The 21,993-nt window shown below is 37.0% G+C and overlaps 1 protein-coding gene across 1 annotated transcript in view; it reads left to right on the top strand.

Moving 5' to 3' along the window:
* Nucleotides 1-21,993, top strand: part of LOC126423533 (collagen alpha chain CG42342-like) — a 649,892-nt gene that overhangs the window by 370,718 nt on the left and 257,181 nt on the right. Inside the window, exon 16 of the mRNA XM_050087251.1 lies at nucleotides 20,883-20,918. Coding sequence (XP_049943208.1) covers nucleotides 20,883-20,918 — 36 coding nt within the window. The remainder of the gene's footprint in view (nucleotides 1-20,882; nucleotides 20,919-21,993) is intronic.

The following is a 21,993-nucleotide window of genomic DNA, read 5'->3' as shown; positions in this document are numbered from 1 at the left end:
GGTGTCGGTCGTAGCTGTGCCATGTCGTTGCGGACTTGTTGTAACACAGATGGGATGTCGCCCACTGTTGCTTTCATCAGTTCAATGAAAAATTCTGCCGGCAGCCTCATGTTCTCTCTGTAAACCAGTTCAGCCATGGATGCACCTAGGTCTGATTTGCAAGCAGTTCGGAGACCTAGCAGCACCACTGGCAACGCTGAAGTCCAGCTGTCCTTGTGGCACATCAATGCTGTCTTTAATGCCCTGTGCCACTGCTCAACCATGTCATTGCTCACTGGGTGATAAGCGGTGGTGCAGTGATGGCGGAATCCACAGAGTTTGGCTAATTGTTGGAAGTGGATTCAAATTGTAATCCTTGATCAGTTGTAATGTATAGTGGGCATCCTAAATGGGAGATCCAAGAAGCCAAAAATACTCGAGTTACCATCTCTGCTGAAATGTCTGATAGTGGAGAAGCTTCTGCCCATCTTGTATACCAGTCCACCAATGTCAACAAATACTTGTAGCCTTCAAAAGGTGGTAGAGGGCCCACAATGTCCAAATGAACGTGGGAGAACCTCTTTGTTACGAGGGGAAAATCTCCAACTGCTTTATGTACATGCCATCCAATGTTGTTCCTTTGGCACAGCATGCATGTTGTTACCCAACTGCGGCAATTCTTCCTTGTACTCGGCCAGGCAAAATGTTCCATGAGTAGTTTGATAGTTGCTCTGCTACCCGGATGACTGAGTGCATGTATGCTTTCGAAAACTTCTTTCCTTAGTTTCCTTGGGATGAAAGGCCTGGGTTTGTTTGTAGCTATATCACTCCATATCTTCACATTCGCGCCCGCTTGCTGGATTAATTTTAACTAAAGTCCGGTTGTTACATCCTGTAAGTACTGTTGGAGTTGTGTGTCATTAGCTTGTGCTGCGGCTAATTTATCGTAGTCTGTGGTTTGCGAAATAACCAAGACCCACGACAGGAAATCAGCGACTATGTTAGAGACTAACTTGATATGCTTGATATCTGTTGTAAATTGACTGATGTATTCTAAGTGGTGAAACTACGTGGAGAACAGTTATCCTGTGACTTACTGAATGCCAGTGCTCAGTGTATACAGTAAATGCTCTTGCCTCTACATACGGGCGAAAGTACTGGATAGCTTCATATATCCCTAATAGTTCTCTGTCATATGTGCTCCACTTCCTTTGTGGGGCTGTAATTTTTCATGAGAAAAAACCCAAAGGCTGCCATTTGTCGTTTACTTTCTGGTGCAGTGTGGCTCCCAATGCTTCTTGGGTGGCATCGGCTACTATTGACAGAGGTGCTTTTGGTACCGAATGAGTAATGAGTACTGCTTTTCATAAGTCAGCCTTTATGTGTTGAAATGCTCTCTCTATATCCACGTTCCATTGCAAAAATCATTTGCTGTTTGTATTGTTACCTGTGAGAGCATCTGTCAAGGGCATTTTTACTAGTGCAGCTTGCAGCAAATGCTGTCTGCAGAAATTTACTGCGCCTAAAAATTTTCTGAGTTGATGGTAAGTCTCGGGGCGGTTCATGTTGTTGATTACTACTACCTTGTCCTCTCTTGGCCACATGCCCTCCGCCAATACTTCATATACTAGAAACATCACTTGCCATTTTTGCAGTTTGCATTTTTCTTTGTTCACTATTATTCCATACTGGTTTATGCAGGCGAACACTATGGACAGTTGCTTCTCATGTGCTTCTGCCGTCATTGATGAGATTAATATGTCATCAAGGTACATGAGGCATCCTTTCAATCCGCGCAATACTACATCAATAAGCTGTTGCCCTGTTTGAACTGCGTTCTTTAACCAGAAAGGCATTCAGACATATTCAAATAAACCGAAAGGTGTTGTAACTGCTGTTTTCAGTATGTCTTCCTCAGCGACCGGTATCTGGTGATAAGCTTTTTTACTATCAATAATGCTAAAGATCGTTGGCCCAGCTAAATGATTTGTGAAATCGTGAATATTAGGCACTGGGTAACGATCTGGTATATTACATGCATTTAACTTCCTGTAATTGCCACATGGTCTCCACGACCCATCTTTCTTCTTTACCAAATGTATGGTTGAGACCATGGGCTGTCTGATCTACGTATGACACCTGATGCCAGTAATGCCTCAAATTCTGCTTTTGCTGCCACGAACTGATCGGGTACTAACCTGTGTGGTCATTCATGTATTGGCTGACCGGGCATGGTGTGAATGCAGTGTACAGTTTTGTGAGTTATTTTTTTGTGACCATGTTATCATTTACAGCATGTGACACTGTGTCACAGTTATGCTTGCCAGGGTGGTAAGTGTCCCATTCCGTGATGCCATCTGCTGTCTCTTGATTTCATTTAACCTGTGTGTTAGCAAGATCTATGGTAATGTGCATGTCACAAAGAAAGACTGCACCCAATATCGCCTCTGACACCTCTGCCAGAATGAAGGTCCACTGACTGATTTGTGAGAAACCTAAAGTGACTTCAATTTTACTCGTGCTGTGAGTAACAATGGGCAACTTATTTGCTGTGGCTAATTGCATAAATGGAATGCTATCCATTCCTTGATAGTCAGTAAAGGGGAGCACACTCACATCAGATCCCCAGTCTGGTTCAACTTGGCATCTCTGACATAAAGCCGTTAGGAGATGGTAAGAAAATCATTGACGTTACTCACCCATCAGTAGTTTGCATCTACCTCACCTCACTGCTGCAGGTGCTCTTCTATGCTACCATGGCCCACTGTGCCTACTGCTGGCCACCGCTCATGTTTGGGTACACACATGGCTGTGAACATTTTGTTGCTCTATCCGCGAAGCATTGATGGTACCAACATACCCATCGTTGTTGAATTTCGCCGTTGGCCTGGCTGTTTTCATTCTGTAACAATTGTAAGACCTGTTGCTGCAATAATGTCATCTGTCATGTTAGTTCTTGTATTTGTTTGTTGACATCTGTATGCTGAGTCTTCTGTATTGCTGCTATCGCTTCTGACGCTTCTTCCCCGTTAAAGATTGCCACACAAACCATCTGTAGATTGCCTATGGTCGCATGGACTTTGTCTGCTATCTCCAAGAGGTTCTGCACGTTGTCTTTTTCATGAGTTACTAGTGCAGCTTTTACCGTGCTTGATAATTGGTCTAGCCAGATGTGTTTGAGTGTTGCATCTAACAATTCTTCTGTGTTGACGATACCACGCAAATGCTTCCAGATTCTGACGTTGTCCTGTCACCTACAGCTTCTTCTTTAAGCACCTGCTGTATGAGTTGAATTAATGGTTTATGCATTCCGGTGAGTAATACATTTTTCAATGCTGCATATGGTCGTTCTGCTGAAGGACAGAGTATTACATTTTCTGCTGCAGTTGCTGCTCTAGCATCCAGTGCATTCATTGTTATCGCGAACTTCGTATGCTCATCATGGATCTTGCTTTGGGCAAATGTGAGCTCAATCATTGCAAACCATAGCTGCAGTTTGTCAGAAAGGAACTGCGTGTTTGAATTTTTATGTGCTGCATGTTTTCCGTTGGGCTGTTGGTTTGTACAGCTGCACGTGTGTTTGACGTTGGAGTAATAGGTGTCTCTAATGCTAACTTCAGTGCTTCAAGTTGTTCATGTATCTGTTCTTGAAGGTTCACAAGCTGCATCTCTTCATTCCTCCATGAATTTTCTGAAGTCGCTGAATTCTCTAGTTTGTACATAGTAATTTCCTTTATGTTCGGTGTTTGGGGCCACCACTAAAGCCACTGAGGGTAATTAATAATTATTTTTGGGAGAGAGTAATGCGTTCAAGAATATAACTTTATTTTTGCATGTTGTTAAACACAGGAACTAATTCCAAAGTCTAGATGTGTAAAAAGAGATATCATAGCGCTAGAACAAAACCAAAGAATAAAAACTTCGTAAATAACGTTCTTCACAGAATGAATGCCAAAGTCTACTGTGCAATTCCGTTGTGTCACCAGGTAGTTCCTACAAGCTATTTGTAACTGCTGGGGCTGAAATGAGTTTTTATCATGAAAGAATGAATGTAAGTCCTGAAGAAAAATAAGCATTTTGCTCAGCAGAGGTCTGTCATATTTTCCAAGAACCACTGAAGCAAGAAGATCTTAAGCAGAGAGACGATTATCATTTCACTGGTGCATATCAGGATACTACACAAGCCAGTTGCAGTTTGAAATGTAGATTTCACTTTACAGTATCAGTTATATTTCTCAATCTGGTCAATTACAAAGATCATTTCTTGATCACAAATATATGTGAACAAATAATGAAGAAACAATTAAGAATTGAAACAAAGTCTGGGTCACATTTCTGTGCTGTCATTGAATACAGAGAAATATAAATTATTTATGAAGAGCATTGTAGTAATGCACCAAGAGAGAAGGTGAAATGTAAATTTTTAATTTATATTTTTGTTTAATTTTTTTAAAATGCTCCCTCGAAAAGTGTGCATCATACTTCAAATCAGAACTTGGGATAATGAGATCATATGTTCCTGATGATTATGAATTTAATTTAGCCAATTGTAAAGGCATTTTTCCCTATGAGTATGTGAGTAATGAATTGTTTTCACTAGAAGATCATTTGCCTACAGCTGAGAAGTTTAAAAGTTTATTAACTGTTGAAATTATAATAAGAAGTCAAGTAGCAAACAGTTTGCAGTGTATGGAATTTATTCAAGTGTAACACACTGGAAGAGTATTCCAATTTATGGATGGAAATTACTTGGTGATGTATTCAAAAGCTTTTGTAGCCTTTGTCTTAAAACATATGAAATATATCTTGCTCAGTTCAGCACTTCACATGGGTTGGCATGGAATGTTCTGCTGAAAGTTACTAGAGCCAAAGTGCAGTTTATGACTGACATCAGATAACTTCAGTTTATTAAAAGAGATGTTAATAGTAGTGTTGCTCATTGTTCATGCAGACATGCTGTTGCAGACAACAGGATCATAGCTAGTTATGATGTTAAAACAGAAGAATCTTGTCTGATGTATCTCTTGAGTGAATAGCGATTACAACTGGGCAGCATTACAGTATCTTCCAGTGTCTAATTCTACAGACTGTTGAAACTTTTTATGTGACAAACACACCACATGATTCTGACATCAGATTCATTTTAGAATTTAACATATGATACGTTTTAGAAGTGGATCTCGATTATCCTGAGAGCATTCACAAGACTCATTCAAATTTTTTCTTGTGTGCTGAAAAAATGGCCCTACCATCCAATAGTAAGAAGCCTTGTAAATTAATTTCAAATTTCTATGATAGCAAAAACTATTTATTTACTACAGATACCCAAAACAATGTATGTCTCATAAACTGGTGTACGAAATATTCATATAATTTTCTTATTTAGACAAGCTCTCTGGATGAAGCCATACATTGAGATTAATATGCCGAAACATATGAGTGCAAGGAATCAAACTGCTGTATAATAGTGTGTTTGGTAAAACTAATCAAAATGTGCAAAAATTGAGAGACATAAAATTATTGAAAGCTTGGAAAGGTGGATCTAGAAGTGCTGCTTTAATTGCCAAATCAAATTTTCAGAGGAGCGTTAGTTTTAACAAAAATGTGGTTGACACTGAATTGTACAGTTTTAAGGTGGTACTCTCTGATAAACCCATTGCAGTAAGAATAACTATTTTGGATATTGCAAAAGCCATTCTCATAGACTTTTGTTATGGATATACATTAAATAAGTTCCCTGTAAATAATATAAAACTGTGCTACACAAAGGCCAATAGCATAATTGATCATATTAAAACTCCAAATATTTACAAGGATCTCAGGAATTATGTCTATATATGGATTAGCACTTCAGGCTCCCCTTAAATAACAGATACAAGATTTCACTGGTAAATAAAAAAGATGTTGGAATAATGAAAGAAGAATTGAATGGTTACCCTATTACTTAATTTGATGGTCTATGAGGAGGAGTGTATGCACTCCTGACTGAGTCATTATGCGTAATGTGTAGAACTAAAGGCATAAAACAGTCTTCTGTTAATGGGTTGACCATTGATGATTACTGATTGTGTATGTTGGTTCTGAAGTTAAAACAACTATGCAGCATGAAATTCTTCCAAGCGTCAAGTAATTTCTACTGTCAAACAGCATGTGCTATGGTTATCAGAACAAGATCATAAATGATTTAAGCTTCCAGATGTGAATACTGTAGATTTGGGTCACTACTATTCAGAAAATGATGGTAGTGACTGATTTTAGTGTGTATGTGAAATCATAAGAACGTTAAATGTGTTTTGTAACTGAAGTGAATACATTACATTGGAAATGGGGAGGGGGGAGGACATCATAACCATCTAAAAGTGATTATGGCTGATTCTATTATTTTCTTGTATGGGGACTGAGATGTTACGTATGGTAATATTGAACCCAACATTAAGTATTCGCTCATTTATAATGAATTAACTTTATTTTGATCATGTCGGTACAAACACATCTGCTCGGATACAGAATTCGGAACACACTGAGATCAACAGTTTTCAAAGAAGTTCGTTCTCAAAGATGTGGCGGTTGACTCTTGCAGTCGATAACTGCCACAGAGCCCTCACTGGTAGTGCGGAGCACGGTAAGGATGATGAGAGGTGTGTGTGCACCCCGCCGGCTGATGGTGCAGGTGCACGTGACCGATCCTGTCTTGGCAGGCGCTAGTGTGAGGCACGATCAGACTGTTTCTCGATGTCTTGGTAGGCGCAACCAGCGGAGGGAAGGAGGCACGGAAGGTGTCCACAGGTTGACCATGCTATGCTGCTGATGGCACAGTGGAAGCAGAAGGCGGCAGCGTGTCGGTGGGGAGAACATCGTGGTGCTGAGGCCATGTGGCACAGCGGGGTTTTGATCCAATCAAAGGCACGGAGTGGGTCAAAGTTGCGATGCAATGTATCAGCCAGCGAGTGCCGCAGTAAGTGCAACGTGTCCGGTAACAGTTTGTTATTGGCCGTATGACAGAAAGGAGCAAGCATGCTGTGGATTAACAGATTGCATAAGCAATGCCCGATGACTAACACTCACTGTAATGACGGAGTTATAGAGGTGCTTAATGTCACAGCAGGGGAGAAAACAGCAAGCTGCACATGACTAACCTTGGCGACGGATGACTTCGGTGTAGACGGAAGCGTCACCTCAGAGTCCGTGGACGCTGAATGTGTTACAGCGGTAGATGGCAGGATGTTCCAAGTGGAGTTGACAGTGTCGGTGTTTTGATGTGCGAAACAGCAATGGTCAAAGGTTGGGGGGGTGTGGCCATGAGCCCTGTGCATGAGGCATGGCGACGGCGAGAGGTGGTGGAAGGCAGACGTGGTCGGCGAAACCATGGTTGGAGCAGGAAGGTGATGAGATGTAATGTGAATGTGAAGAAGTCGAATTGGTGGATGAACCACTGGTCTGTGATGGAGAGGCGACACAGTTTGATGGAACTGGAGCTGCATGTGTGCTGTTGCTGTCGGCGCTGCGGTCAAGTCGTAAGGCTACAAGCTGCTCACGCGAAACTGCTGCACGGTCGTGTGTCAGAGCGGAAAGCTGCTCACTTGTCGAAATGGCAGATGTGTTGATTATACATTGCGGAGGTAGTGAAGAGGGCGGCAAAGCAAGCGGCGCTGGAATGCGGCTGGTTATGCTGTGGTACAGAAACGAAATGTCTGGAACTACCAAGGAAAGGTTGCAGCAGCGTAAATAAGTTACTTGTATCACATCAGTAACGTAGAATTTCTACTTGAGGTGGCGTGATGATGACAGTTGTGACATCTGGGACATAGATCCATGTAGCGTGATCGTCAGGGTATTAGTTGTAGCTAGTAGTAACGGCAAAGGATTGTCAGCAGTCAGAGGTGGAACAATGACAGGAGCATTTTGTTGCATGTCGTGCTCGGTTAGTGTCGGCTGCAGCATGTGTAACTGATCTTGTACCAACAAGTTGTATGTCACAATTTGCTCACGTAGCTGTTGCAGTTGTTCAGGCGAAAATGTATGTCATGAAGCAATGACAGCAGCATCTCGTTGCATTTTGTGCTCAGCGGTTTTTTGTAAACTTTATCATTGTTAACACCACAAGAAAAAGGCCACGCTACTTCTTTTAAGACAAACTGACAAGAATCAATAAACTCAACTTCCACTCCTTTATTAGTTAGATTTTCAGTTATCATTGTGACTGTTAACAGGATTTTATTGCCAGTTTGTTTATTCACTAGTCCCTCATTCCTTCTCATTACTGCTCTGTTTACTTCCAACATTTATTTTCTCTTTATTTTTCATACCACCTTCATTGTCATAATCCAGTTCAGATATTTCCCTCTTCTTCTCTTCTTTATTACCAGTAAATTCTTTACCACCTTTATCATTACTTTTATCATTACCTGAACCACTATAACCATCACTGTCACTACTCCCCTGTGCTTGGATCAGCAGTTGTTCTACGTTCTCACTGTTTGACGAAAAAGCGAAGATGCTGAGTCGCAGATAGGCACAACAAAAAGACACTCACAATTAAAGCTTTTGGCCATTAAGGCCTTCCTCATTTTCATAATATTGTTACATTGGATTTTTGATTCTTTGATATTTGACCATAAAGGAAGACATTTAAATTTCTCTGCTTTTCACAATTGTTTATATTTCTTCATACCATTATGATACTTTTCTGACAATGTTTCCTATACAGAGCTGTTAAATATTCTTCTGTGTCATTTATTTGTTTTTCAGTTTCATCTGTTCCATCTAATTAATGTCAGTGAGATTGTTTCCACTGAAAATAGTTCTGTTTATTACTAAAAATGAATATTAGTCCTCATGAGTTTGTTTCTAACCATGTGTGGCTCTTTCCTGTTCCTAGCTCAATCCAAGCCCCACTATAGTAAATCTCAGTCTTCGTGTTGAGTCTGTGATTATTACTCCCCCTACTTCTGTCAATAAATTTCTTCTGTCATTTCTATATGCATTCTGTCTGTTCCTTTTTGTCTCTATATTTATCATTCTTCTTACCAGTTTCTGTTGTTCTCTTTCTAGTTGCTTGATAGTCTCCTCTAACTTGGTTTCTGAGATCAAAATTACTTCTGCTCTCTCATATATGGGTTTCATATGCTTTACTTTTCCCACATTATTCAGAAAATTGCTAATAATACTCTTAGGAGTAGGCAAAAGCAGTTCCCTAATTCTTTGAGGCAGTTTGTTTTCTAATCCTATAATTATGGAATTACTACCTAGTTTCTTATCTAAGTACTTAAGTTTATTGACCCAATCTTTAATGTTACCCTTCCAAGGGTCATACCTATCTCCTTCACAAAATTCATTTAAAATCCTCTGCTGTTAATCCTTAGACCAAGGTTCATTCAAAAATAACTTCCTAAACTCTTCCCATGACCTATAAGATTGTGACCAACCATACACATCATACTTCAAAAATCTTCTTTTCGTCTTTGGTATTATAAAACTGCTTCAGCTGTATTTACTCATTTATTTACAGATCACTGCCGTTTTCATGTCACTAAAAGCCACACCTTCAGATGAATATATAACTAAAACATTAGGCTTGAAACGCTTGGAACTCTACGCAACATTTATGTTCACCTGAAGATGTGGCTTTTAGTGCCATGAACCTAGTAGTGATCTAAAAATAAAGGATTAAATACAGCAGAAGTGGTTTATTAATTATGGTTGCTCTACGCACAAGACTGTCAACACAGTCACCTTTTCCTTATCACTCAAGTTTTCTGGCAAATTACTGAATTCTCCAATAAAATCATGGGGGTGTACATCACAATATGATTCATAGTGATAAAATTTCTTACAGCTAACAAAAGAAGCTCCATGAGGTACAGTAGACACACCGTGCTGTACACTTTGAACTTTATTGACTTTATTTCCAATTTCCACAAGCTTAGAATGTACATTTTCGTGTACCGTTTCCATTTCTTTTTCAATAACAACTATAGGCCTACCCATGATTTATACTTGTGTTTCCAACCTATCCTCCAATTCTGTTTTAATCTGATCAGTTTGACTTTTTAGCTCTTGCATATTATCATTTCAAAAATTTTCATATTATGTTTTGTTTTTCTCATGGGAACCAGTAACAGCATCCATTCTCTTTTGTGTAGGGTTCAAAACTATCTTGTTGTTAGCTGTGCAAGTGCTACTAACTGTTTAAATTTACACCTATTTCCAGCTCTACTTTCTTTCTGCTTTCCTCAAAATCAATTTCCACGGCCTCTAGAGAATTCATTATGGAAGAATCCCACAGGCTGTGGGTAAGCCACACATCCACAACATCCTTTTTTCCACAAGTGCTAGTCCTGCAAGTTTTACAGGAGAATTTCTGTGAAGTTTGGAAGATAGGAGATGAGGTACTGGTGGAAGTAAACCTGTGAGGATGGGTCATGAGCCATTCTTGGGTAGCTGAGCAGGTAGAGCATTTGCCTGCGAAAGACAAAGTTCCTGGTTCAAGTCACCATTTAGCACACAGTTTTAATCTGCAAGAAAGTTTCAGAACTCATATTGTTTATAATGTATGGCTTTACAGTCATGTCAACAACTGACACATAGTAACTAATTAGTAGCAAACTGAAATTTAAGTCAGACAACTACCTGAATGTAGGAGAAGAAATGCACATTTAAACTACTCTATCCACTTCAGGATGACGGTGTAAGCTCATGAAATGCACTGTGGAAGTAAATGAAAAGTAAGTGGCACAGATAATGTTTTCAATTTGCCTTTTGTTTAAAATAAATTTTATTTACATTGCGCATTGGTTGGGAAATGAATGCCTGCAAAAAATGCCTTTCTTTAATTGTGCTTGGTGCACCAATTTTCTCTGCTTTCACTGATTCTAATAAATATCATCAGATGCATTGTGTAGGCTTAACACAAAGAAATAATGCAAGCCATCCTCCAAGAAACTGAAAGGAGAGAAAGAAGATTCTAGCAGTAACTGAATGACACTTTTGCTCATTTATCTTCACACTTGCCAGAAAAAAGTTCATGTGTTTTGTGGAAAAAACAAAAATGCGGGAAACTCCAAACCCAAAAAATGCACAATGTGCATAGAATATAGAATACATGTCATAAAAAAATTAAAAATAATAAACTTTCACCATTGTCCACAATAACATTAATTTTATTTAAAATTCCAATTTAAAATTTCATATCAGCATTTACTCTGTTGCTAAAGAGTAAATAATTACTGCATAAATGGCAGTTCAAACACATATGCACTGAAGTTTATTGTAATCTGAAAAGTTTGCAAGCTTTATTCTTAAAAACAAAGTTTCCTTTGGTGTTAATTATATAATTTATGTGATAACCAGATAATTTATAGAAGCAATGGCTAATATTATATGTATATAATTTCCTATTGAATTTTCAGTTATTATTAATTTTTTCTCTTATGTCTGTAGGCATAAAATCTGAAAATCATTATAAACCATCAATGCAGTTAGGGAGTAAATGTACTGTGATGTAAGTTTATGAATTCCAAGACTTTTTAAGAGGATTTTGTAAGGTGTGTGATTGCTGTTTTACGCTAGATGCTAATTACTCACGTTTGTAAAATGGCTACGTCATTGCTTTAACCATATTGATCCAGGAAATAATTCCACAACTCTGAGCTAAAACTCAAGCTTTTGAAGACAATCACCATGTTTTTCATCAGGAGATGGCTGACAACTGGAAGGAAAGTCTTTGTCCTTTATAGGGTGGTCAAGCTTGTCATTAGAATGAGATTTTTACTCTGCAGCGGTGTGTGTGCTGATATGAAACTTCCTGGCAAATTAAAACTGTGTGCTGGACCGAGACTCGAACTCAGGACATTTGCCTTTCGTGGGCAAGTGTTCTACAATCTGAGCTACCCAAGCACTACTCACGCCCCATCCTCACAGCTTATGTATGTTATGAAAGTATTCCATCTCAAGGCAAAGGTGCATCAAAGATGTATCAAAAAGTTGTTTTTCGTAGTATGATTTGTTATAATTAAATGTCAGTTAATGTCATATTGGCAATTAGGGTATCATACATTATAAGATGTCTAAGCTTGTGAGACCATGATCGTGTCATAGGTAGTATAGTTGTGTATTGTAATATTAGATTTTATATATGTGTTAAAGCTTGCTTTCTCAGAAGAGAGTATGTTCCATTGTGTAAACATGCTAGAGAATATGGACCAGTGAAAATTGTTTTCTATGTCACAACTTGAATCAGTCATAATTCAATACTTATTTTTTTCATTCAAAAATCACAATCACTGCAGGAGACTCATAATGTCACAGAAATCTTACTCTTTTATTGCACAAACTCATAAGTGCCACAGATTGAACACACACAATATTACACATCTCTCAATTTGAACAGAAAACACCAAAAACATCAAGCATTCAGCATAGTTAACACACACAGCATTAAATATCTCTCCAAAAGCAGCTTTTTGTATGATTTTTTTATAATGAAGTATTGGGAAATGTGACATTGGAGGATTAATATGCTACCTATAGATTTTATTTTGATGTTACCATCAGTGTTATGTAGTAGTTGATTATGAAACAGAAAGAAGATAGAATATATAAACTTTTGGCTATCATGTGATATTGCCCCTGCCACCCCTCCTCCCTTCCCCCCTCCACCCCCCCTTCCCCATCCACACCCCCCCCCCCCCCCCCCCCACACACCAAAAAAAAGGGAAAAAAATACAAACACAAATCTTGGTTCTCATGACAAGGCAATTTATAGCGCAGCCCAAGGTCTAGGTTAGTTCTTATCGATCACTGTCACAGCCTTCCCCAGCATCAAAACTATGAGCCATGCCTTCTCTGGATACTATATTCCCAATATACCTGATAAACTTGTCTTTATGACACTGGAATGGACTGCAATATTTGATGTCAGTGCATAAGAGTCTGTGCTTTTCAGTGTAGTCAAATGTAACATGATGTAGTCACAATGCACAAATGTTATGCAGAAACCCATCATATAAACTTATGCATTTCATTTCTTTATTTGTGGCATTGCCTTTGTCTCCATTATGCAAGTAATTATCACTAAAATCTTGTTTGTTAACAGTGTCATGTAAATTAGTCCTACCTGTTATGGAATAAGCTGCACATTTTCACTGGATCACCGCCCGAAAGTGCTGCTGTAGGACTCTTAAAATGAATAGTCAGAAGTTTCTTTTAAAGTTCAAAGTTCTAAGAGCCTACCATTAATGACCATGTCTGTTACAGTCTCTAATAATGTTTAGACACATGGACATATGTGGAGGATGGTAGTTCTTATTTCTTCAAAAAAAGTAAAGCTTCACACAGTACAGATGAAGTGAACCTATGTTGCTTCACATTCAATTAAGTAGAAAAAGTCACAGAACTGTTGTTAGTAACAGATATTGTTCAAATGATCCAAAACACACATTCAGATTGTCTGTTTCTCATTACTATATAACATGTTCTCTCAGACCGGTTTACACAAATGGAAATGCAACTCAAAAGGTTTCCAAGAAGGGGCTACAGAACAGGCTAGCCATATCACCTGAAGGCTATGAATGGACTGCCAGAAACCTAACGACAGACTGACTGAATATGGTGCAAGCATTGCCCTTCTAAAGAATTGCTTGTGGATATTACTGAACTTTGTTAATTTATAATAGTTTAGAAAATATATGGGTCATGAAGGTCATCTTTTATTTGCCATTGATTTTGTTATTATATTTTGTTTGTGTATTATTTCTCATGAATAGTATCTATTAAAGTATGCAGCACTAACTTATGCCTACACAATGGGAATTCTGGGTTTATACCACAGGATTCATCTTGTATGATAATTTTAGTTACTGAAAATTTAGCAGTTTTTAATTGAGAACTCATTCGCCTTAATGAGGGTGTCAATATATTCAGAAAAATTGGGTGATTGAAGGAATATCAACAGATCCCAGAAATTTACAGTAATTTGGCTATATTTGGAACTAAAAATTCGGACCAGGTGAAATCTTTAATTGACAGTATCTTTTAGACTAATTGAGTTTAGGTTAATGTAATATTTTCCTGAAAAGAGGAAAAATAGCTCTTCAATTTGGAAGTGATCTTTCTTTCTGAATTTTCCAATTAGCTCATAAGATTTTGCCTTGGCTAGAAGTATGGAACTTCATAATTTGCAATAACTTTTGATGACCATTATCTCTGATGAAACTAATTAGGTCATTACAATCAGGACAACAAATTGAATCATCTGGATAATGAAGTTTTGTGGGGGGAATTTGTTTCAACCATTTTATAATTTATGTGATATGTGCTTTATGTAGGAACTTTAACAGCATTACTTTAGAAATTATAAATAACATTCACCATTAAAGGAGGAAAATCACTATTATATTTAATTCCTTACTAATGAAATTTGATAGCTGGAAGGCCTTTATGTAAACTAAGGAGTGTCGACCTAGCCACAGCAGTTAAAAAAACTGTGATGTTAACTGACAAAAGAAGCAAGCCAATCAAAAATTAAAACTCAACTTTAATGCAGCTTATAGCTGAACAGTCTTACAATTGGTTCATGATGATGATTTATGTTTTAATCTCAAAAAAATTCGTAATATGCAATTTCAAAAAATCAAAAATGACTTTTTAGCACCAGAAGTGGACATTAATGGTCGTACACTAAATGAAATACACTGTGTAAAATTCCTTGGAGTCTACCAAACAAGTTAAAATGGAGTCAACACTAGATGAACAAATAATGAGGCTGTGTTAATCATATTTTGCTCATAGAAGTATCTCTCATTGTGTTGAGATAAAGGCAAGTGTGTTTACCTATGTAGCTGTTTTTACTCCCTGTTTTATTATGGAATTTTTGGATATTAGACCTAATATAACTACAGTCTTTTTTCAGCAGAAATGACTTGTGAGAATAAAGTGTGAAGCAGGTAAACATGTCTTCTTTGAGGGTTCTTGGAACTGTTACTTCCACTTTGCACTACATGTACTCCTTAGTGAGTTTTGTTACTGACAGTAAAAATTAGTTTCAGCTGAACCATGCTCTACATGTTGACAACACAAGACACAAAAATTATTTTCGTATAGACTTTACCTTAGTGTCTAGGGATCAGAGTGGAGTTTTGTGTTCCATTGCAAAGGTTTTCAACAAGCATATGACTAACATAAAGCAGGGTATTGGGAAGCACTATCAATTTGAAAGAAAGTTAAGAACGTAATTAATTAGCAAAACAATGTACAAATTTTCTGGGCATCTTATATTCAAGGATTAAAAAGTTCTGTTAGCTGTCCTGCAAGTTACAGTGTTTATTGTAAATCTACATGATGTGTAGTAATGCAAATGGTATTATCTGTTTGCTAGTGAAGGTAACTGTTCGCTTTCGAATTACCTATGTAATCAAGTAAATATTAACCTTACAGCAGAAGGTAAACAACAACAACTGACGATATACAATAGCAGATTTCTTTCTAATTGGTTTAATTTAGCTGGCATAAACATAAGTAGTATTAGGTGATAGAGTGATAGTTTATTGTTGATACAGGGCACAGATTATATTTGCTGATTTACTTGTGTTCTGCTAATATATATCTTGACTCATTCCTTGTCCCTATATTTTACCCTTCTCTGTGAGATTTGCAGAATGGGATGAAAGATTGTATGAATGGATACATTGCATACATGAAAAAAATCCAGCTTTCCGATAGAACACAGCCACAAACACTTAGCCACAAATAATCCTGATCTAATAGAGAGTGTCATGATGGATACAGGGATTAGTGAATACAAGGTCATTGTAGCGAGGCTCAAAACCATACCAACCAAAACCACTAAAAATACACGCAAAATATATCTATTTAAAACAGCAGATAAAAATTCGCTTGATGCCTTTCTAAAAGAGAGTCTCCATTCCTTCCAAGCTAATTATGTAAGTGTAGACCAGATATGGCTCAAATTCAAAGATACAAAATCAACAGCAATAGATAGATTAATACCACATAAGTTAATAAGAGACGGGACTCATCCACCATGGTACACAAAACATGTCAGAACACTGTTGCAGAAACAACGAAAAAAGCATGCCAAATTCAGAAGAATACAAAACCCCCCAGACTGACTAATATTCACAGAAGCTCGAAATTTAGTGTGGACATGAATGCGAGATGCTTTTAATAAGTTTCACAATGAAATATTGTCTCAAAATATGATAGAAAACCCAAAGAGATTCTGGTCATTTGTAAAGTACACCAGTGGCAAAAACCAGTCAATACTGTCACTGTGCGATAGCGATGGAAATGTTACCGATGATGGTGGCACTAAAGTGGAGGTACTAAATACAGTTTTCCATAATTCCTTCATGGAAGAAGACAAAGTAAATATTCCAGAATTCGAAACCAGAACAGCTGTTAGCATGAGTGACATAAAAGTAGATGTCTTAGGTGTTGTGAAACAACTCAAATCAATTAAGAAAGGCAAGTCTTCCGGACCATATGGTATACCAATCAGTTTCCTTTCAGAGTATGCAGACACAATAGCGCCTTTCTTAGCTATCACATACAACCGCTCATTTGACGAAAGGTCTGTTCCTAAATACTGGAAAGTAGCATAGGTCACACCAATATTCAAGAAAAGAAATAGGAGTAACCCATAGAATTACAGACCCATATCACTGACCTCAATTTGCAGTAGGATTATGGAGCATATACTGTACTCTAACATTATGAATCACCTTGAAGAAAATGACTTGTTGATACATAACCAACACAGATTCGGAAAATATCATTCTTGTGCAACACAGCTAGCTCTTTATTCCCATGAAGTAATTAGTGCTATCAACAAGGGATATCAGATCAATTCCATATTCCCAGATTTCCAGGAAGTTTTTGATACCGTTCCTCACAAGCAACTATTAATCAAATTGTGTGCATATGGAGTATTGTCTTAGTTGTGTGACTTGATTCGTGATTTCCTCTCAGAGAGGTCACAGTTCATAATGATGGACTGTAAATCATGGAGCAGAAGAGAAGTGATATCTGGCATTCTGCAAGGTAGTGTCATAGGCCCTCTGCTGTTCCTGATTTGCATAAATGATCTAGGTGATAATCTGAGCAGCCCCCTTGGATTGTTTGCAGATGACGCTATAATTTACTGTCTAGTAAAATCATCAGACAATCGATTCCAATTACAAAATGATCTTGAGAGAATTTCTGTATGGTGCGAAGAGTGGCAATTGGCACTTAACAAAGAAAGTGTGGCATCATCCACATGGCTACTGAAAGAAATCCGATAAATTTTGGGTATACGAAAAATGACACAAATATAACGGCTGTCAATTCAACTAAATACCTAGGTATTACAATTACAAGCAACTTAAATTGGAAAGACCACATAGATAATATTGTGGGAAGGGCAAAACAAAGACTGTGCTTTGTTGGCAGAACACTTAGAAGATGCGACAAACCCACTAAAGAGACAGCCTACATTACACTTGTCTGTCCTCTGCTGGAATATTGCCGTGCGGAGTGGGATCCATACCAGGTGGGATTGTTGGAGGACATCGAAAAAGTGCAAAGAAGGGCAGCTCATTTCATGTTATCGCACAATAGGGGTGAGAGTGTTACTGGTAAGATACGCAAGTTGGGGTAGCAGTCACTGAAACAAAGGCGGTTTTCTTTGCAGCGAGATCTATTTATGAAATTTCAATCACCAACTTTCTCCTCCGAATGCAAAAATATTTTGTTGACACCCACCTATGTAGGGAGAAATAAGCAAAATCACAGCTTGAATGGGAAGATTTAGGTGTTCCTTTTTCCAAAACGCCATTCAAGAGTGGAATGGTAGAGAAGTAGTATGAAAATGATTAGATGAACCCTCTGCTAGGCACTTAATTGTGAATTGAGGAGTAACCATGTAGATGTAGATATAGACCAGCAGTCAGGTATTCATGAATGTTCCAATGGAAGTAGCTCACACTTTCTGAAAGACAAGAGTGTATCTATCTTCTTTTAATTAAAGCGTAACCACAGATGAAACATCAGGTCCCCATTTATTGAATTGACAGCTTTAATAATTTCATTTCTCAGTTCTTGAAGAGTAGTTGCCATAAGAAGGACAAATAAGTGGGACAAATACTCTGTCTTCTGTGTGTGTGTGTGTGTGTGTGTGTGTGTGTGTGTGTGTGTGTGTGTGTGTGTGTGTGTGTGTGTGTGGATATGTGGATATACATAATGAAGCCAAGCGAACAACCAGTTTTGCAGCATGTCCAGATATGATATTCCTCTCACAATTTCTTCCACAAAAAAGAAAGGTTCATAAACTTTGTGAACAGAAATGACACAAAACACATTGTTTTGGTGAGTCTCTTTCATGTTTAACAATATTGCCAGGATTTTGTGAACCTCAAATCTTTACAGTATGGTGATTTATTTACCCGATAGATGAAATGTCAATTCACCCAGTAAGATGAGTCATCAAAAAGTGCACCTGCCATATCTTGGCGAATTGAAATGTAAAATTCATACCGTCTGTTATGGTAGCTGGGAAGCAACTACTGCAGTAACTGAAACTTGTAAGGCTTCATATGCAGGTGTAATTACAGAATGCGTTTGAGGAAGTTGAAGTTCATAGCCTGTCTATCCTGTGGCCTTCTGAGTGCTCTGTGTCAAAGCATCTCGGATACATTCATTGTTTCCAGCAGACGTGTGTGGCCAGTGAGTACTCTTCCCTTTGCATATGCAACCACTACATGAATCAGTCATTACAACCAAATTTAAACTCATTTTTCCACTTGGCAACAGTTGAATACAAAGGAACAGTGTCACCCCCAATGTGTTCTGAAAATCAGAACGAATTTCTTTTGCTTTGATGCCTTTCTTTACAAAGTACTTTATCACTGATTAACTCTTGTTTTTTTCCATCTTCTCAAATCACTATATGTGAACAAAATCAGAGAAACCTCCACATCATAGACCTGTACTCAGAACACTGATGCATCACATTTGTACTCATAAAGGATGATGTACTATTACAAGGAAACTTCATTGTTCTTCTCTATTACATCTGATGGTAATTCCACAAACTTTTCAAACTACCCTCCTAGGCTGGCTTGGCTGACAATTCTGAGTAGAGAATGCTATACTGTTTCAAGATTAATTATTTTCACATGCAGAACAAAACTTCATAAGTATTAAATTGGGGGTGAGTAGCATCCAACGATTATTAAAAGTTTGATGAGATTGATTAATAATATTTTGTTTCATATATTGTAGTGTTATTATAATTTCTATGATAATTTCTTTTTCAGAGAGGCAAACTGTTTATTTTTTTTAAATAAAAATCTTGACTTTCATTATTTATTTTGAATAAATCAGTGTATCTTAATTATTTCTTGGATAGATAATTCCTCTGAATACAAATATTAATAGTGTGAGCGAAGCATATCCTCCATAAACCAACACTTAATGGAGATTACCCATTTTAAGTACATTAATTAGATAACTCAATTACAGGTATATATTTAGTTCTTTATTTCTGTATTACAATAAAACCCAATAATGCTCTTGACAGAACAGATCCCATCTACTTACAGTCACTGGTTGTTGACTAATCCGTCGTGGCAACTGTAAACAGAGAAGTATGATGCCACACTGTCACGATATCATAAGTTCGAAGTGAAACAAAATATTTAAGAAAAAGTTGGTATTTTGAAACAGAGTTAACATAAATATGTTGAAATAAAAATTAATAAATAAGTACCTGACACTGTTCATGCAGGAAAGATATCGATGTACCATCAATATTAATAAACTACACTATCCATTTTATTTTTTACATTCTCCACCATGTTAGTATTTCAAAAGTCTCTAACAACTACCTGTGTTCCCTCTTTATGGTCCGAGTTATGGCATTGGACAGGTCACTATACACAAAACACTTAATCCATCTCTTCCTACATCATATTTCCATGCTGCTGCCTAAAATCCTCCTTCTCTTACAGAATACCAATGTTTCTCATTCTGTTCTCAAATTAGTATCAGTACTGCACCTTAATTGCTTTCTATCATTCTTTATAGTTAGTTACAATCACGCACAGCCCAAATTCTCTCTATTCATAATTATTTTTGTCCTTTTGTCTCCTTGTGTTGTCAATAATATCATTTTCTGTACATTTTCACTCCAAAATCATTTCAGGTAGTTTTGATTTCTACTATACTATCACTATTAATGCCCAAGAAATCCTAAATCTTTTAGGTGATATATATAATCATACATCTCTACTTATAAGTAATACTTGATAACCTACAATGATTTTAGCTTATGTTAATTTTCATTCATGCACAAAACTGTGATATTTGACCATACAAAGGTTGACAGAGTCAAATTTTTAACTGCTGTAACATGACATTACTATCAGTGATCAAGAGATTTAGTTAATAAGGCTATCACAGGAGAAGTGATATGTTAGAGTGCAAAGTACATTTGTGTTTCACTATAAAAGAATTAATTTTGTTCAGCCACCTTTCATAACTTTGACTTTCGAAATGTGTCTTGTTACATACTGGCCGACAGGGAGTAAAATATTAACACAAAATCAGTACTTAATTGTTTGGAGTATCGCAATTCTCCTGATACCATGTTTTATTTTCTCCTCATGCTGGCAGAATATTACTTTGATTATTTGACATAGATTGACTACCATATTTCATTATTTTCATACATCTCAGAAGAGTGGTTCTGTAAATGCATGGAAATTGTAATACAAATATTGCATGGTCTTGTGTATAATGTTTATTTATAGTTAGTTTTACAAAACAAGAATGTTATAATTTTGAAAACTCAATAAATGATATCAATTCAGTTTTGAAAAAATATTGAGAAAGAAAATCTGTTTCAGGGTGATGGAACGTTTGAAGGAAGTGGAACAGAATATGTAAGTTCAGGAACTTAGCAGGATAATTGATAACTAGAAATTGTAGATTAGTTTTGCTTATGTTTGTATGGTAATTCTAAATGATTGTTGAAATATTAAAAAATCAAATCACACATTGAAATCAATGTAGTGTTGTAAATCATATATGTCATCACTGCAGTAAGAATAATCTTCCATTGCCTCTAAAAATGTCGCGAAATCCCAGCAATCATTTAGAATCGTCTTCTATGTTATGGTACCACTTTATTTTAGTAGCCATTGTTATTCTGATTTTGAGAACATTGCTTTTGATTTATCATTCAACATGTATTACTATCCTATTTCAATTTTTGTACCATTCTAGTTAAAGTATAAGGTGCAGAATAATTTTATATCAACTCTTTTGGTTATATTTTACTAATCTTCTTATCATAGATATGTCTTCAAAAATGTCTGCTTGTAATATATCAAGGTATTCAACACTTCTTAAGTCTGTACATTATGCTGCTTGTGAGTGGTTTGTAGAAAACTGCCAAGTAATTTTATATTCCATTTGTGGAGTGGTTTTTGGGTATTTTTGAGCAGCTTCTTTAGTAAGAGCTGATGTATTCCTTCATGTCTCTTATACTTTTGAGCAATAAACACTTTAGCCTACTGGTTTATGTTGTTACCAGCTATTATGTGCTTTCATAAACTTTCTCTAGATGTAGTACACAAGTTATTTGTAAGCAGTGTCTTTTGCAGATAAACTGCAGGGAAAATTTCGAATATTTATTCTGTGTTTCATATGATTTCATTTGACATTGTTAAGGTTATACATGATTATGCTATTTTATTTCCTGTAACAGTTTTTACTGTAGATATTTGAACAGTATGACAAATGCTCATCAGTATTTGTTAATTTTGCTGTTGAATTCCACTGAATTTTCATATTTAATGTTCTCTGTGCATTGCATATGCTTTTATTTAATCCTAATCACTGCTGATTCTACCAAAATGTGCCTAAACACTGTCAGGCTAATGGTTGATGCAAATTTGTTTTTGTATTGGTATATTGAGAATGATAAACAGTACAGTATTACTGACCTTGATGGAA

Source organism: Schistocerca serialis, chromosome 1 (assembly GCF_023864345.2).
Source record: "Schistocerca serialis cubense isolate TAMUIC-IGC-003099 chromosome 1, iqSchSeri2.2, whole genome shotgun sequence".
Classification (NCBI taxonomy): domain Eukaryota; kingdom Metazoa; phylum Arthropoda; class Insecta; order Orthoptera; family Acrididae; genus Schistocerca; species Schistocerca serialis.
Note: the sequence above shows the minus strand (reverse complement) of the source record. Positions and strands in the feature narration are given on the sequence as shown.